The 16,245-nt window shown below is 35.4% G+C and overlaps 1 protein-coding gene across 1 annotated transcript; it reads left to right on the top strand.

The window, feature by feature from the left end:
- The first annotated feature begins 6,178 nt into the window (after window positions 1-6,178).
- On the top strand, window positions 6,179-9,741 carry Atg14 (autophagy related protein 14). The gene is made up of 4 exons (XM_073962328.1): window positions 6,179-6,774; window positions 7,491-8,309; window positions 8,376-8,644; window positions 8,706-9,741. Exons 1-4 carry the CDS (start codon window positions 6,506-6,508, stop codon window positions 8,885-8,887), a joined length of 1,539 nt encoding a protein of 512 aa, XP_073818429.1. The 5' UTR covers window positions 6,179-6,505; the 3' UTR covers window positions 8,888-9,741.
- The last annotated feature ends 6,504 nt before the right edge of the window (window positions 9,742-16,245 follow it).

Here is a 16,245-nt window from a genome sequence, read left to right as displayed (position 1 = left end):
TTTTAAAATTGTTTGGCATATTATTCAAACACCACACACATACACAGTTTGTTTATATTGTTTTGAAGTTTTAGGAATATTCGAATGAAAAAATTTAAATTGACATAAAGCTTTGGCTAACCTTTCTTATTAAACCAACCAATCGCACATACACACTAATACAATAGCTCTGTTCCTTTACGTGCAAGATTCTTCAAGTTTTACCACTTTTTACTCGAAAAGCGTTCCTTCACTTTAGACACCATGCAATTCATATGAGAGTAGTTTACAATTTTTAGTACTTTTGCCAGTCTTACCATTTTCAAAAGTAAAGGAACAGACCAAATAACACAAACACACGCACACAATATATTTATTCCGAGAAATACTCTTATGTTACACGCTAAAACTTTCATACGAAACTTTCCCATTATTTTGGCGTTCATAGATCGAGTTCCATACTCTTATGTTACACGCTAAAACTTTCATACGAAACTTTCCCATCATTTTGGACGTTCACAGAATCTAAGCTTAATACATACGTCCTATATCTATAATGCTTATAGCTGGTTTACATTACGAAATCGAGTCGATTTCAAACTGTCAATTGCTTTGCTCAAACGTCAAATGAAATCGAATTTATTTCATTTGAGTTTTCATTTGACGTATTTTTTTTTATTAGTTGTTGCTTTTTTCCACTTCATTACATAAATAAAATATAAATTCACAGAAGAAAAACAACACTCCCAAGTGGAGCATCTAGCTTAAACAAGCAAATTGACGTTATTTTGATTTATGTTAGGTTATAATGTTTGTACAAAAATTTCGGAATTCGTTTCGGTTCTGCGCCATATGCCTTATCTCAGACCAAGTTTTTCCTGCTGATTGGAGTTCAGCTTCCACCGATCTTCGCCAGGTTGCTTTTGGACGTCCTCTGTTCCGTCGACCTTGTGGGTTCCATTGGAGACTTAATTTAGCGATGTCAGTGTCTTCTTTACGTAGAGTATGGCCAATCCATTTCCACTTCCTCTGCTTAATTTCTGTATCTATCGGAATCATATTGCATGCTCTCATCAGATCCTGGTTGCTTATTTGTAATGGCCAAAATATTTTGAGTATTCGTCTCATGCAGTTATTTATGAATACTTGTATCTTGTGTGTGATTGGTTCGGTCACTTTCCACGTCTCACAGCCATATAAAAGTACTGACTTCACACTGGTATTAAAAATGTAAATTTTTTGTTTTCTGGATATTTGGGAGGATTTTCATACTCCTGCAAGTGATGAAAAGGCGTGACGAGCTTTATTGATTCTGCTGTATACATCTGCATCAGCTCGGTGATAGCTGTGCCGTTGAGAAGGACAGGAGAGTTGTTCGTTGTGCCTATTCTCATTATTTTCGTCTTTTTAATGTTAATTTTCAGCCCAACGTCCAGGCTAAATTTTTGGAGATTGTTGATTTTCTCTTGGATGCCGCTTAAGGTATGCGACATAAGGCAAATATCGTCCGCGTAGTCCAAGTCATGAAGACGTTCTCCTAGCTTCCATTGTATACCATCCGTGGCTTCCGCGTTTGTTTTTATTAGTACCTTGTCAAGGACAATCAGAAATAATAGAGGAGAGAGTACACATCCCTGTCTAACACCGTTTTTTATTCTTAGAGGCTCACTTTCTAGTCCCTTGAATGACACTTTGCATGACGCGTTTTGGTATAGCATACGGATGATTTCCACTATTTTGGTGGGTATGCCAACATTTGTAAGGCTTTCCCAGATGGCACTTCTTTCAATCGTGTCGAAAGCTCTCTCGAAATCGACGAAGATTAAATAAAGCGGACTGTTCCATTCTATGGATTGCTCTACAATTATTCTTAGCGTGCTTATGTGGTCAACGCAGGATCTGTTTTTTCGGAAACCCGCCTGTTCTTTTCTTATACTTGGCTCTATTGCTGGTGAAATGCGTTCAAGTATATGGTCTGTTCCAGTACTGCAAGAATCTACTAATTTCTACTATTTTTTCCGATAACATAAAGGAAAAATGTTATCGTAGTAAAAAGTAGCAGCTTCTTACAGGTTCTGGAACAGAGCAATAATAAATGCTAGAATTTTTTGGATAGTGTTTAACAACGTTATGCCCCTCCAGTTTCTACATTCGATAAGGTCTCCTTTTTTTGGTATGGTTACTATCAAACCCTCTATCCAATCAGGCGGTATAGATTCTGATTCCCAAATTTCTCTAATGAGGGGCCAGATATATGTGTGTAGTATAGGAGCATATTTAAATAATTCCGCGGGTATATTGTCGGGGCCAGGTGATTTATTGTTTTTTAACTTCGAGATAGCGAATTTAATTTCAGATAAAGAAGGTACTGCTGTTGATATATCTCTCCTTGGGTTCCGTCGGACTGATGATGTATTTGATATATGTGTAACGGTTTGACTAGAGCTTTCGTAGAATTCTTTCCACCGCCGTAGTTGATCACAAATATTAGTGAGAATATTTCCATGTCCGTCTTTAATATTAGATACGCTACGTATTTTCTCTGAACTGAGTTGTCTTACTGCTTTAAAAACTTCACGTGTATTTCCACGGAGTCTTCTATCGTTACGTGACGTATACGCAAAGGAATTGACAGTTTGAAATCGACTCGATTTCGTAATGTAAACCAGCTATAAGCTGGTTTAACGTTATTTAATTATTTCGTGCTCTCTCCGTATCAGAAGTTTGCCCACTAAAATTTTTGGTAAATGATGATTACCATACCTTCAGATTTCACGTATTTTGCATAATTATTGTGGTTGGTTCTTTTTTGGTCATTCTCTGAGGGTATATTTCGGTCAGCACACCTGACTGATACTTTCTTACTTGTTTTAAAAAAAAATTCTTTGAAATGTAAACCCTCTTGTTTGTCTTTTTAAGAAATGTGTCTGCTTATAGGGATCAACCAACTGGATCTGTTGTAGGGACCTCTAAAGGAACTGCTTATAAAATGCATCGAACGGAGTGCATTTGTCATAACTCCGTGTGGGCTGCATCGAAGGATGCTGTGAAATCATAACTCTACATTGCACCACTTCCAATTTTTTTGCTGGATTGTATTCCCATCACTATTTCCCATTTTGGCACGGACTCCAACTCTAATAAAACAATTATGTATTTCCGTCCCTTGAGTTACCGCAAAAATGTTCGCAAATTTAGTTTGTATTTCTTTATTTTATAACAAATTCTTAGAAATGCAGTGAAATCACTATTTCACATTTTGGCACGGACACCAACTCTACTAAAAAAATTATTTCCGTCCCTTGAGTTATCGCAAAAATATTCGCAACTTTTTTTGCTTGTATTTATTTATTTTATAACAAATACTTAGAAATTTATACACTCTTTATTATCCTTGGAAAAATGATGCTTTGCTTGTAGGTATCAACAAACTGACTTGTTTGTGGGGATCTTTATGCGAGTGCTTATGAATGGTCTGTTATCGTAGTAAAAAATAGTACCTCCTTGCAGGTTCTGGAACAGAGCAAAAATGTATCGAACGGAGTACATTTTTCATAACTCCTGGCCTGTTCCCGTACTTTATAAAGTGGTAAAAGTTGTAAAAGTCGTAAACGATTTTCATATAAATTTTGTGTACGGGAACGAAAAATGTGTAAAAGTGGTAAAAATTGTAAAAACTTTTTAGTTCTGGAACAGAGCTTCCGTGTGGACTGCATCGATAGATGTAGTGAAAACATAGCCCTGCATTGCACTAATTCCAAATTTTTTTGCTGTGTACTTGTTCATCTGTTAAGCGGCCCACAAGGCCATGTTTATATTATAGCCTTTTGCAGGGTTAACCTTCTTAATTAGGATTTACTTGACGTAGACGTAAAGGAATTGACATTTGAAACCCAGTGGGTTTGTTAAATCCGCTTATATATAAACGTACTATAACTATCAAATTGGCTTGGCCAGCCGAAGAATTCCTTCTGTACTACTATGTTTACATTTACGAAATCCACTCGATTTCAACTGTCAATTCCATTGCTCAAACGTCAAATGAAATCCAATCGATTTCAGATGAGTTTTTATTTGACGTATACACAAAGGAATTGACAGATGAAATCGAGTGGATTTCGTAAATGTAAACATTGAATACGTGTGTGCTTGATAAGTGTGTAGCAAAGCATTCAATCAGGCTTCAATCTGCAACCGAAATCTTCAAATTTTCCTCTAAAAATTAATGAACTTAAAATGTTTTTTATTTCTTCACAAACACAACGTTCTGTTTTTTAAAATTGCTTTTTGACAATTTTGAAAATGAACCATATTCATCGGATTGACTGGGTTTCATTTTGAAAATCAAAACTATTTTGATTTTCCTCAATCCATAAAAATCAAACACACATTCTCATGTTTTAAAAAATGTACACATACTACTACAAATATTGAATATGGGCCGATTTAGTACATAAAGGAAAAATTGTTTCTGTAGTAAAAATGTGTAGATTCTTCCCGGTTCTGCATGGTAGAATAAGAAAAGGTAGCAGCAATACACAGCTGACTGAACTGGGTTGTAACGTTAGTGCCAAATTTCATATCACATTTTATACATTTATTTCTATTTCGATGTACATTAAGGACATATATTTTTTGAGAAAAAAAAAAATATATCATTCGGAAAAAAACATTTCCCAGAAAGACTTCTTCATATCAATGATATGTAACCTCCTCCAAGTTCGAACGATAAGCCGCGCAGTAAATCCCCGCTTGTAGAGGCGATACAACGTTTGCTAATAGGTGAGGTATTTTGTTAAAATTTAAAAAAATAAAGCCCTAATAAACATGTGCTTCTTTGATATCTAAAACAAAACATTGAAACAGCTTCTCCTTTTTCTATGAATTTCCAGCCACCCCAAACTTTTCTGCAAGAATTCTACTTTCTGCGAGAATTTATGCATTTAGTGGAATGATGTGGAAACATAAAAATTGAAAATGTAAGGAATTTTCATTCATGTTTTCCAAAATATTCAACCAAGTGTGAAAAATTATTAGTTTTTTAAATTCCAATAATTTATAGACATTTCCTTGTTTTGTTTACAAATACAACTGGCAGTAACGTTACAAACAAAAACAAATTCCTTTGTGGTTGTTGTTCGAGTTGTATTTGTTGTAGTATTAACTTTACTTTATATTTGTTCTACCATGCCGGTTCTGGAACAGGCATATTATTACGATAATTTTCGAAATAAAGAAGTAAAGTTCTATATTGTCGTATATTTTGTTTTAAAACAACTTGTTTTGAAAATTCATGTTCGATGATCTGTGATATGTTTAAAATCAACAAAACATTATTGTAAACAACGGGGTATATATCAGGATTTCGTGAAATCCAGTGAATTTCGGAGCGTGAGTGTAAACAAGCCTATATTCTAAACGGGGTAACCAGTAGAGCTGGCAAAAAATCGATGGCACTATCGATAATATCGATTGTTATTTAAAAATTCAATATCGGTAGATAGTTTTGCCTATCGATATTATCGGAATAAAAATCCCTAACCTGAAATCCATTGAAATAAATAGAAATTTCGCTGCTTTTCGGTTATGTGTGTGTAAGAAAGTAAGTCCGTAGTCACACGTACACATTTTTCGATAAAATAAAATGTATTTTTTTCATTTTTTATAAAATGAAAGCATTTGTTTATTCTCCTTTACATTTCTGTGAACTACTGTTGCATAATTTCAAGAAAATCATTGACATTTCCGCCATTTTTATCTCCAAATTAATGGCGATGACAACTTAACGATAATATCGATAGCAATCGATATTTTAAAACATTATATCGAAAATATCTAATGTTGAGAATATCGATGGTTTGCCAGCTCTAGTAACCAGGCATTAATTACACTCGCAAAAAATATTTGTGAATAATAGCTTCGTTCCCGTTCTTTTTAATAGTAAAACTCGTAAAAGAGAGAAATAGAGAAAAATTGTTGTCACAAAAAAGTTTTTTCAAAAAGTTCGGGAACGGAAAAATGGAAAATACGTCAAAAAAACTGTAACAAATGTCAAAGTCGGCGTATCAGCCAATCAGACGCCGGCAACCATGTTACTATTTTTTTACTCGCCCAAATTTGTCGTGTAAAAAGTTTTTAAAGAGAGCGTCATTCAGCGCCATTTTTGTTTAAAGAGAAGTGTACATTTTACAACTTTTTTGTGTACGGGAACGCTTTTTCGAGTAAAATGTGTAAAAGTCGTAAAAATTGTAAAAACTTTTTAGTTCTGGAACACAGCTAATTATGGCAGTTGAAAAAGAAACGACAACCCTATTTACTAATAACCCCCTTCCAAGAAGAAGAAGCACAATTGACATTTCTTTCTTCATATACTTTGTTGTTGTTTTATTAGAAAAAAAAATCACTCAAAAAATACGTATATTTTTTAAATAACATACAAGTTTTTTTTGCAACTATATATTTACCAAATAAAAAGGAACGTATAAACAATTAAAACAATAAAAAAATCTTTTAACACAATTATGTTATGGCTTCAAGTAGTGACGAAAGTTCTAAAGCACCAGAAAACTTTCAAGTATCAAGCACATCAAACGACGAAGATGATGAGATCTTAGAATTAAATGGTAAATTCCATAAAAAGAATCGCCTAAAGAGTGGTGGCGTTGACGCTGGTAGTGGTTTAGATATAGCTCCATCGTTGAAATGCTTCCTTTGTCTCACACAACAACATCGATTTCACTGCCGAGATTGTGTCAAAGGTGGATACATTACACGTAGAGGACGACATGGTGAATGGTGAGTAATTGTGTTTTAATTGACATATTCACTTACAATGAACAGCAAAACAGTATTTGTGGATGGAAAAGGATACAAACTAAAGGTGCATGATCGAATCCATTTCTATTGTATGATTTATAACAAATCTGGAGTGCATAAAACGGGGAAAAAACATTAATTTAGTAAGGGGACCCCCCCCCATTTAGCGGTGGCTAAGCCTACTACATACTTCTTTTCGGAACAAATTTCCTTTACCGACCCTTCGCAGAAAAAATCAAAAAATGTTGTTTCAAATCGCAAGTATTCTTAAGTAGCCGGCCTTCGGCCGGGGATTTAAGACTTTCTCCTATGGACAGGAGCGAATTTCGGCTACGCGAACAAACTTTTTTTAAATCGTAAATTTTTTCCCAAGTAAACAAGGGAATTTTCGGAACTTCGGAGGCCTATATCTCGGTAAGTATACATTTCCCCAAACAAAAGAAATACATTGTTGGAATCGGCATGAAAAGCACTATCTGTGGTAATTTTTTCATAATTTTCTGCGGTGGGTCGGTAAAGGAAAGAAATGCCTTCTTTTCTACTTTTTTCTATAAAGTGGTGTCGTACAATATTCAAGGCGCCAGAAAAAGTCTCTCCTTGGGATATTCGTAGGAATTATTTTTTTTTCATACTTATATACTCCAATCCCAATGCCTTTGCTAATCACTAATATATTTCTATTTCTCCTGTTCCAGTTTATCAGAAAAACAACAACAATTCCTTAAGATTAAAGCAAAACTAAACGAATTTAGTCAACAATATGAACGATTGATTAAGGAAAGGCGGGCAAGTGAAAATATTCGATTCGAAATAAAAAGGCATCAGGAGCAAGTAGAGCTACTGCAAAATTTAATAGCCACAAAGAAGTCCACACTACAATCGCTGCAAGAGAAACGCAATGAGCTATCCAAAGCGAATTCCGACAAAAAGAAGACATTGCCAAAATATCCAATAAAAGTTAAAGAACTGGAAGATTATGTACTGGATCGTATAGAAAAAATTGATAGTTTACGTGAACGCCATAACACACTGTTGGAAACACTAAAAGATGTTACACGACGCGGCATACGACAATTGGTGGAGTACATTTTTCCTATATCAGAAATTGTACTCAAAGATGAAAAATCCCCAACATCTGGGCAACATGCACATCAACAGCAGCAGCTTCAAAGAAACCTGAACTCGCCATCAGAAGATGCAGAAACGATAGCCGCTTTGGCAGATGCCAAGAATACATCGTATATACGCGGTAAATGGGTTATTCATAGCAGTGGCATTAGCGAAATGCAATATCGTATTGTGGCCCCCTCGCTGCCAGCAAATGGTGATTATTCGGCGTACCTGGATTGGTTGAAAGATAACAAAGATGATGTACCAAAGACGACAGCAAATGAAATTGCCCCCAGTCGTGTTAGTGCTTTTCGCATTGTGGGCGCATTAACCTATACGGCTCAGTTAACACAATTGATATGTTATTACTTGAATGTCCGTTTGCCCTACAAAGTGGCATATGGGTAAGTGTGGTGGTGATGATAATATATATGCACCACATTCTTCACAAATTTTACTATTCTTTTTAGGGATTTTTGTCGAAAATTAAATGAAGAACAATTCCTACGAAAAGTTTCCAGGCTCAACTCGAACATAATGTATTTAGCCTATACCCAGCAAGTTAAGTTGCGTACTCTAAACGAAAATCACACATTGGAAAATTTATTGATACTATTGGACCCAGAGAAAAGTGATTTGGGGCGACATGGATTTCAGGAGGTTGGTAATGCACCCCTAATGAAGTCGGTTGACTCACTGCTACTGTTAATTGAAACAGCCACGGAATCAGAATCGGAAGGTAAGTTTATTAAGTTTCCCATTATACTCTGAAACTGAACGTATTTAATTTTCCACCCTAGATGAAAACTCATTTCGTTTGGACTGGGAAGCTGTACCTAATTTGCCCACACAACATGATATTATTAATACAAATTTAATAACGCCTGCCTCGGGCCAACAGCAACAACAATCCACCATTGCCGAGGGTCTCATGACATCGGCAGCCAATCGTATAACTTCTATTTTTCGTTGGATGAAGTAGTAGACTTTAGAAAGGAAATTTTTAGAAATGTTATTAAGCCGCTTCACAAGCTTATTTATTTTGTTTTTATTTGTAACTTTCAAAGTTTAAAAAGAGATTTTTTATTTTAAATGGACTGTGATGCATTTTTGTTTTTGTGTGGCTTTTTTAAACAACAAAAACAAAAAGTGGTATATAAAAGAAACACAATCATTCATAATTATTATTTTTTCTTAGTCTATTTTGTTTATTATTTAATGAAAAAACTTGCACTTATATGTATGTATTTTACCTTGACTGTTGTATAACAAGAAACAGTCCCAAATCCGAAAAAACACACCATCATTTATTATAAATTTGTAAAATAAATTGCTACAACTTAGTTTTATTTCAAGCTGTTATTTGTATATTCAACTTCGCCCTTTGTTTGCTCCACATATGCATATACACATACATATAAACAATTTTAAATAGCTGTTAAGAATAATCATTGATTACAATGAGTTCTTAAAATTCCTGTACATAAAAACAAAGCATTAATAACAAATTTTATCAAAATATTTTACAAGAATAAAGGAGAAAACTAATCGAAAATTGTAAATGTATTTAAGAATTGAGTAATTAACCTTGATTTCTACTATTTTCTCTTCTTCATCTTCGTAGCAGTAGTAGTCAGATTTTTTTAAATCAATCACTCACATCTTATTTTTACCTTACCATGCAAATTGTTGTTGTTTTGAAGATGCAAAAAATGTAATATGAAATATCAATAGGTTATACAAATATATGACCCAAAATTTTGAACAACAATGATAACATATGAAACAAATTCTAATTTTAATTTATAAAAACATAAATAAAACTATTTTCTAAAATAATTTATCGTTTTTTTAAACTGTTGAGAACTTTGAAATGTTTTGGTATAGAAACTTTAATGGTGAGTTTTCATTGACAGTTTACGCTTTCTTTATAGCCTTTAAGTCGCCTTTAGTTTACAAATCACACACATAAAGAGACGTTACGAAAATCATCCTGTTTCTTCCTAGTCTCGCTGTTCTTCATTTTCCGAAGGGTATTTCCGTATTTTCTGATATTTTTGGTTATCTTTCCTCATTCTTTGTGGTCGGTGGTAATATTCCTTTAACGTCTTCCCAATTCATAAAGATCCACATTTCTGAAGTGAAGTCCATGTGTGTAGAGATCAAGTCGGCATATGAGCGATTCATGTCCGATCGTGATAACGAGGAACAGAATGTGGAAGATGAAGAACGTGCATAGGCTGCTTCCGAGCTTGAGACTTTCAAGGCGAAATACCTATATCACTTATTGTGAGTGCTTGGGCCGCCTGACTCAGCTGTCTGAAGATTTCCAGAGTCAGATAGTTCCCAAAGAGCCCTCTGTTTCGCCTCCGAATCCGCCCCAGAGTCCCAGGTCGAGTGTATCTCACGATCACAGTTCTAATTAGTCGTTCAACCTCCCTCCATGTGATATTGAAGTGTTCAATGGGGATTATATGATATGGCCGACTTTCCGAGACATGTTCACGGCCGTCTCAGTCCAGTTGAACGTTTGTTTCATTTAATCCAGAAGACTAAAGGTGAAGCGAGGGATATAGTTCAACGTTCACCTTTGACCAATCAAGGTTTTCAACTCGCTTGGAAAAATTTGTGTGATCGTTTCGAAAACAAACGAATTCTTGTTAATGGCCAATTAAAAGTTCTATTCAATCTTCCATTTATTAAATCCGAGTCCGCGAGTGCAATTCAATCATTGCAGCGCGACGTAAACTCTTGTATTGCTGCGTTATCTCTGTACGATATCGACGTCAAAAGTTGGGATCCAATATTCGTTTTCCTTTGTTCAAATCGCCTTCCTGACTCAACTTTGACGCTGTGGGAACAATGTTTGCCTGATAAGACCGCCATTCCCAAGTGGACTGACCTTGATTCTTTTCTTACGAATCGGCATCGTACGCTTGAATCCGTTTCAGAGATGCGCAATCATCCGAGGAGGTCAGATGACCATAAACTTAATTCCAATTCTAAAAGTTCGAAGTTCAGCTCCTTTCATACCAAAGTTCATATTCCGTTCATATAATTCGAAAATGTCCTAAATTCATTGCGATGGACGTTAAACAGCGTGTGGCTGAAATAACGAAGTCAATTGAAACACATGGTTCCAGTTCCGTATCCAGGTAATGATTCTCGCCAACCTTATTTACCGCATCACGTGGCCTTTAAACCAGAGCGTTCGACCACTAAAGTTCGCGTGGTCTTTAATACTTCTTCGGATACGTCTAATGGTCAAAGTCTCAATGACGTTTTGCTCACAGGTCCAGTGTTGCAATCTGATTTGACCACATTACTGATCAAATGGCGTCTCTTCCGATATGTGTTAAACACCTGCATGGATACAACTGAATATATCAGTTCCGACATTTTTTAACATTGAGTGAGTATGGATATGTAGAATGTAGTTTCAGTTACAAGTTGATACTGATACTTTTTCAAACAGGTATGATATGAGTTGGTGTAGACAGAAAAAAAGGAACATATTTGTTTATATCTGGTTTGTACAAACTGATATAAATGGATATTGGTGTGATACAATAAGTATTTATTGTATGTAGCCCAAACAAAATAGGAAATGAAATAGAAAAATTCCCACAGAGCTGAATTTTGGTGGAAATGTAGGATTTGTCATTACAAATGAGGTCCTAAAAATCTCTGTTGATCCCATGCGTGCAAAGAAACTTATTCATGGTCATAGGTCATATTTTTGGTGTTTTTTACATATATAACAAAAACTGTGAGCCTTACCAAAAAGTGACTAAAGCAAAAGACAACGACCGTAAAATTCTCTATAAGATATGGCGTTCCTAAAAGTCACATAATAATGATATGCACATATAAAGCACCTATAACTTATTTGAGCCGAAAGTCAGGATACAAAATCTGGTCAGACCTGGTGCTACTGGACCGAGTACTACAAATCAAATCAAAAATGTGAATTTCGGTTTTCTTCAGAATCATTCCATGGACCAATAACAAATTCTGCATTATGAAAACCATTAGGAATAACAAAATCGTTTAATTTGTAATGGAGGGTATATTATGTTTGTCATTCTGTTTGTAACTCCTCCAAACAATAATTTAAGATCATATAAAGTGTATATGTTCTTTATCAGCCTGCTTCTACACCGATATAGCCATGACTGTACTTCTGTGGAAATGACTTTAATGTCCGAAGTATGTATGTGGATAATACTTCGGTAAATGTATTGTACGTCCATTCAGCTTGGACCAACCCCTACCTTACAAAGTGACGCGTCGTTTTAAGGGCTTTTGAAGGCATTATTCTCCTAAGGTTAATCCCTGACCAGAACACCAACATTTTCGGCGGTGGTGGCCTGAGTATTTCAGCCATGAAAACTTATTTACAAGTTGTGTCGTAAGACACTCCTTTCGGACTCGGCGATGAAAGTAGGTCCCATATCATTGTGGCAATATGCAACGCTGTGCACTCATTGATATGGAAGAAGTATCCCTTCTCCCTTCCGGGATGTTGTAGGCGCATATAATATGTAAGTTTTTGTTTAAACGAACAATAGGAAAGCAAATATGTTACTCTCTCCATCTCCCTCTCTGTTTAATAACCACCACACCAATTTAAAAATGTAACAAGCTAACACTTCCCTGCGGGAAATAAATTGGTTTAAAAATATTTTAAACCTAGTTTTGAAATAACCACAAAAAACGCTTCAATATAACAAAACTATTTGCAATAAATATTTGAAATATATTAAAACTATTTTTGATAAATATTCGCGTTTTCATTATTAGGTCAAAAACTTTTCTAGTAGCCCTCGTACATTCCACTCACTGAACCCAGAAAAACATTCAAATTGATGCGCTCAGTTGTAATGTCATGTCTTTAATATTTATTTATCCCCTAAATAATAAAAATGTTGAAAAATTTTATTTTTGATGAAATTTTCCTTTGAAGTTATTCACACAAGCCTGTTACACCTATAGTATCTGTTGGTATCTGTAGTATTTGAAAAATATCTGTTGTACAACAGATACTTGAGAACGAAAAAACAAATAAAGTTCTCACTCGTTCATATACAACACAGAACTGTTTCTAACAGTTATGTTATTGTGAGTATACACAACCCAAACAATATCATAACTGTTACACTCATTCCAACATTTATATCATATCATATCTGTTATGTATATGATATATCTGTTTTGTTGATACAAACAGTTATACCATTGCACGTGTATAATATGTGTTCAACGAGGACATCGAGAAAATGTACCGCCAAATTCTTGTTCATTCCGATCATACTCAATTTCAACGAATTCTATTCCGCAACCACCCAGGTGAGACCATTCATGATTTCAAGTTACAAACTGGTACCGTCGCGACGGTGTCATTTGTGCTCCGTACTTGGTACCGGTTCTAAAATATGCAAAATATACAAATCCTGTAACCAAGAGAGAGTGCAGGTGATATTTTTTTATTATTTTTCTTTAGTTGCAATTCCTGCAAGGGGCCCGGTAATGTTAACGTCAAAGTTAACTGTTCTGGTCACCCTATTTCCAATGTCTAACTTTTATTTCATTCGTTCTAAATTTGCATCTCTCTCTCTTGGTACTAAATGCAAATGTTCTCTTTTCCTACTGGTATCTCTTTTGCTTTCTTGTGAATAAACTTCACTTATCTTTTAACCTGCAAACATAATCGTTGTTCCTGGTAAGATTAGTTTCCAAAACCACAAAATTTCTTGAAATAAACTATTGTTCAATTCCTTCGCCTAAAAATTTTTGTTATACCCTCCACCATAGTATGGAGGGTATATTAAGTTTGTCATTTCGTTTGTAACACATCGAACTAATCATTTGCGACCCTATAAAGTATATATATTCTTGATCAGGATAAAATCTAAGACGATCTAGTCATGTCCGTCCGTCTGTCCGTCTGTTGTAATCACTCTAGCTTCCGCAATAATTGAGATAGAGGGCTGAAATTTTGCACCCGAGGGTCTTTTTTCCATCGGCAGTCAATTTCGAAGATGGGCTATATCGGTCCACTCTTTGGTATAGCCCCCATATAACGGTACCTCCGGATTAGAGGTATTTTGACGTTCTTCGCCACATTTGCAGACCGAATTAGCTATAATTTGGCACTTAGGGTTCCTAGTGATCAACAAACTTATATCCCAAAGGATATGGGCATAGGTCCATGTTTTGGTATAGTCCCCATATAACGGTACCTCCCGATTTTCGGTATTTAGAGAATTTTAGCTACAATTTTTAACCGAACTAGCTGTAATTTGCCATTTGAGGTTCTCAGTGGTCATGAAATATCTCCACCAACCATCGTCAACATAGGTCCATGTTTTGGTATAGCCCCCATATAACGGTACCTCCCGATTTTCGGTATTTTGAGAATTTTAGCCACAATTTGTAAACGAACTATCTGCAATTTGACATTTGAGGTTCTCAGTGGTCATGAAACATCTCCACCAATCATCGTCAACATAGGTCCATGTTTTGGTATGGCCCCCTTATAACCGTACCTCCCGATTTTCGGTATTTTGTGCATTTTAGTTACAATTTTTAACCGAACTAGCTGTAATTTGACATTTGAGGTTCTCAGTGGTCATAAAACATCTCCAACGATACATCGTCAACATAGGTCCATGTTTTGGTATAGCCCGCATATAACGGTACCTCCCGATTTTTGGTATTTTGAGAATTTTAGCTACAGTTTTTAACCGAAATAGCTGTAATTTGCCATTTGAGGTTCTCAGTTGTCATAAAACATCTCCAACGATACATCGTCAACATAGGTCCACGTTTTGGTATAGCCCCCATATAACGGTACCTCCCGATTTTTGGTATTTTGAGAATTTTAGCTACAGTTTTTAACCGAAATAGCTGTAATTTGACATTTAAAGTTCTCAGTGGACATAAAACATCTCTTTAACGAAACATCGTCACCATAGGTCCATGTTTTGGTATAGCCCCCATATAACGGTATCTCCTGCTTTTCGGTATTTTGAGAATTTTAGCTACAATTTTGTCTATTCAAAAATAATAGTCAATATACATATGTCCATGTTTTGGTATATCCACCCATATAACTGTACCTCCCGATTTTCAGTAATTTTCAGTGGTCAGGAAATTTCTAAACTAAAATTCGTCAACATGTGTCCATTTTTGACTCTTGAAGTTCCCTGCAGCTATAAAACCTTTCCGCCAAAAAATTTAAAGATAGGTTGACTGTTTGATATAGCCCCGTAGGTGTTACCTTTCACCTACCTGAACACATTTTTTTAGATTAGATTAGATAACACTGTGCAACAAAATGGAGGTGAAAGTCTGGGGCACGAAAAATTCCTCTTGGGGAAGAAAGGCCTTGGTGAGTATATTATGAACCCCGAAGGACAGATCCGCCGTGAGTCGAACTTCCACGTTATGGCGTGATGAAATTTTTGTTAGAGACCCTGTGGGCCATCAGGAATTAGCTTTATATATTTGTTCACTGTTGCTTAAATACTCTACAAAAACAACAAACAAAGATATAATGCTAATTAATGATGGCTTACAGGGTCTCTTGCAAAAACTTCATCACGCCATAACGCGGAAGTTCGACTCACGGTGCATCTGTCCTTCGGGGTTTTTAATATACTCACCATTGTCGAAAAGTTGTTACACTTAAAATTGTGAAAGGATCCTAATTATTCCATTTTAATTAAGACTTTTTTATGGTGGAGGGTATAAAAAGTTCGGCCCGGCCGAACTTAACGACTTTTTGCTTGTTTTATTTTCTTTCTTTTTTTCCATATCATCCTGAGGGGAAATTCTTTCCAATTCGAAGAGAGTTATTTCCATTTCACCGCAACATCTAACAATTCCAGGTTTTCTAAGAAAATCCAGAGTTTGGCATTTTCAGTAGTCATATTGTGTGTCATCCTCGAAATTTGTAAAATTGTATTTTTGGATCAAAATATCTCAAATTAAATACTTAGGAAAAATAATTTTTTATACACGAATTTATCTGTAATACTTTTATACCACACAAATTGTGTCTCCGCTAAGTGGTGTCTTCGCTATTCTTCTATTTTACCTTCACACACATGTTGATGCAGTATCAGCTTTTTCAACATCAAAAGGCATCGACACCCTCTTGTTATGTTCGCAGGGTGATTAAATGAAAATTTCCGTCGTGCCGTGCAGATTACTGCGACACTTTAGAGAAATTTTACAAAGCAGAAATACTCACGAAATGTACACCTTGTACAAAGGTGTGTAAAGCTAACGACTGCACCGCGTTGGCTCCCATTAAAAACAACACACAAGCATACA

The sequence above is a fragment of the Musca autumnalis genome, unplaced genomic scaffold (assembly GCF_047663935.1).
Source record: "Musca autumnalis isolate F117 unplaced genomic scaffold, ASM4766393v1 scaffold_1, whole genome shotgun sequence".
Taxonomy (NCBI): domain Eukaryota; kingdom Metazoa; phylum Arthropoda; class Insecta; order Diptera; family Muscidae; genus Musca; species Musca autumnalis.
Note: the sequence above shows the minus strand (reverse complement) of the source record. Positions and strands in the feature narration are given on the sequence as shown.